Raw genomic sequence first — 2,889 nt, 5'->3', positions numbered from 1 at the left:
TGTGAAAGATCATCTTCCCAATTTGCCTTTTTGCAAATAGTAGCTAGCCTCTCAGTCATTTTAGCAGCTGGGAAGTTGAATCCTTTACCCAGGATCTCAGACTGAAGTGGAGTGAGACTAAGTAGAAAACAAGAAGCCAGCAAGTTTGGAAGAAACTAGAGTGAGTCACAAGCAAAAGGCTCAACCCACATCAGGGGCAAGAACAATGGAGTTGATGGACCAGTTAGAACAAAAACTAAATTAGAAATGCTTCCTGCCTGGGCTATTCTAAAATAAGGCAGTATTCACATGGAAGGGATTCCAATAGCCATAACATGCAAGGACTCCTATATTGTATGTGAAAAAACTAAGACTAGGAAATAGAAGTGATTTGTTCAAGGCTTCAGAGTTCCTAGGTATTAGAGGTGGGATTCGAACTCAGGTTCTTCAATTCTAGAGTGCATTGATTTGTTCATTGTATTAGCTGACTCTGAAAGAATGTTAAGTGTACCAGAGAATATATGTGTGATCATGGCTATTGGGGAAACCATAATGGGGACTTGGATCAATTTATTCATTGTACTGGTGAACTGCACAGACTGGATGAAGAGCAGGAAGTTCTCTTTGGTGGATTCCATCCTCACGGGTCTGGCCTTCTCCAGAATTTTCCTTCACTGGATATTGATAGGCATTGGATTGATGAGCATCTTTTACAAGGAAATTTTTGTTAACAGTGAAAACATCCTGTTTCTTGGATACTTGTGGGATGTGGCTGACTACTCCAGTGTCTCCCTTGCCACTTGCCTCAATGTCATCTACTTCTTGAAGATTGCCTACTTCTCCCACCCCCTTTTTCTCTGGCTCAAGTGGAGAATTAAGAGGGTGGTCCTGATGATCTTGCTGGGTTCCTTAATAATGTTCCTCTTGATGATTTTCCCTACAAGGAGTGAATTCAAGGATCACTTTTTCAGGAACCCGGAAAGAAAGGGAGAGAAAAACCACACTGGACATTTCCAAATGGGGACGCTCCAATTCATAGTAGTAGAAATCCTGTTCTACATGGGACCTTTTTCCCTCTTGCTTATATCTCTCATCTCCTGTTTCCTATTGATCTTGTCGTTATGGAGACACACCCAGCAGATGCAGCTTAATGCCACAGGCTTCAGAGATCCCAGCAGAGATGCCCATATCAGGGCCATGAGATGGATGGTCTCCTACCTCATCCTCATCATTCTCTACTATTTGGGCTCTTTCACAATCTTGTCAACATTCTCAGTGCTGGAGCAAAGGCTGACTGAGTTGCTGAAAGTTGTCCTAGCAGGCTTCTATCCTGCAGTCCACTCTTTCATCCTGATTCTGGGATACAGCAAGCTGAAGCAGGCATCCCTTCGGATGTGGCATCAAGCCTTGTTCTACTTCCAAGGAGAAAAACCTTAAACACCTTAGGAACCTTTGTATGCTCTATGGACAAGGAAGTCAATAGGGAATGTGTTTCTTACTTTTTTTCTTTCTCCATTCAGTGAAAAATACCTGATTTTAGAAATGTTCTAATGTTTACCCTGGGCACCTGGAACAGCTCTAGGACTCTGGACAAAGTTTAAATTGCTTGTTTTTACAGGATCATATTGTGGGACAGAGCATCCTAGAAATGGAGTCATAAGTGACATCAGAGATCATTAGTCTAGTCCCCTCTAATCCCCAGACAACATTCAGTGTCATGGGTCTAAAGCTGGAAGGGACTTCAATGAGGAAACATAGTACTAGAGCTACTATGGACCTTAGATCCTGTTTATTTCAATCCTCTCATTTTACAGATGAGGAAACAGAGGACCTAGAGAGATTACAGGATCAGAGATATGAAACTAGATTGGGTATCTAGTTCACGAATGTCTTGTTAAAGAAAGGAAACTTGAGGGTCAAAAGGGTTGGGAGATTTGTCCAGAGTCATGTACATTGCTAATAATGGTGACACAATTTGAATTCAGGTTTTATGAGTCCAATTTCTGCCTGCTTTACATTGCCCTCCATTGCTCACCCTTCTCTGTGTTCTTCTTTTGTTTTGTTTTTGTTTTGTTTTTTGTTTTTTTGTTTTGCAAAGCAATGGAATCAGGTGACTTGTCCAGCTAGGATTTACACAGCTAGGTAATACTTAAGCATCTGAGACCTGATTTGATCTCAGATCCTCCTGACTCTAGTACTGATGCTCTATCTGCTGTGCCACCTAGCTGCCCCACTCTGTGTTGTTCTTGTCACTTCCCTTTTTGTTCCTCTGATCTCTCCTCTGTTCTGACTCTTTAGTGGCCCAACTGATTCTGCCCTCTGGCCTAATAGCAAACTTGTCCAACCTCATGCTTTTTTTATGTAGCTGAGGATATGAAAAAAATTATTTTGCTAAAGCTGAAGCTCATATTAATGCTGAGTGTCAATCTTCAGATGAACAAGGTAATCACTGAAAAACCCTGTTTCCTGATTTCAAGTTTCCAAGAGAACAAGGAGGCAAGACTGGTTCCATTGTACAAAAATGTCTATGTTTAATCCTAAATGGAGCTTGAATCTTCCTACCTACTACCTGTATTGCCAAGATGCAATTTTCCAACCTTTTAAATAAACAATCACCTTCACCTGCATATCCTGAGTCTTAAAGAAAGGACTTTTGACTAATTGAACATCTTGACAAGAACAGGGAAGTTTTAGCCTTGGTGTGCCTGACCTTGAGGAGACTACATTTAGAAGAGTATCTTCAGTTGTGGGCATTAACTTTTAAGAAGAATCTCAATAAACCAGAGGATGGTCAAAGAGGACAACCAAGATGATGAAGGGACTCAAGACCATACCTTATGAGGACTGTTTAAAGGAAATGACCTTTAGTTTGGGCAAGCAAGAACTGAGAATAGTACATAAGATCTTTCT

The 2,889-nt window shown here is 41.1% G+C and overlaps 1 protein-coding gene across 1 annotated transcript; it reads left to right on the top strand.

Annotated features, from left to right (window-relative positions):
- Positions 1 to 510: 510 nt before the first annotated feature.
- Positions 511 to 1,416, top strand: LOC141489564 (taste receptor type 2 member 7-like). The gene has a single exon (XM_074190124.1). It carries the CDS (start codon positions 511 to 513, stop codon positions 1,414 to 1,416), a length of 906 nt encoding a protein of 301 aa, XP_074046225.1.
- The last annotated feature ends 1,473 nt before the right edge of the window (positions 1,417 to 2,889 follow it).

Source organism: Macrotis lagotis, chromosome 5, assembly GCF_037893015.1.
Source record: "Macrotis lagotis isolate mMagLag1 chromosome 5, bilby.v1.9.chrom.fasta, whole genome shotgun sequence".
Classification (NCBI taxonomy): domain Eukaryota; kingdom Metazoa; phylum Chordata; class Mammalia; order Peramelemorphia; family Peramelidae; genus Macrotis; species Macrotis lagotis.
Note: the sequence above shows the minus strand (reverse complement) of the source record. Positions and strands in the feature narration are given on the sequence as shown.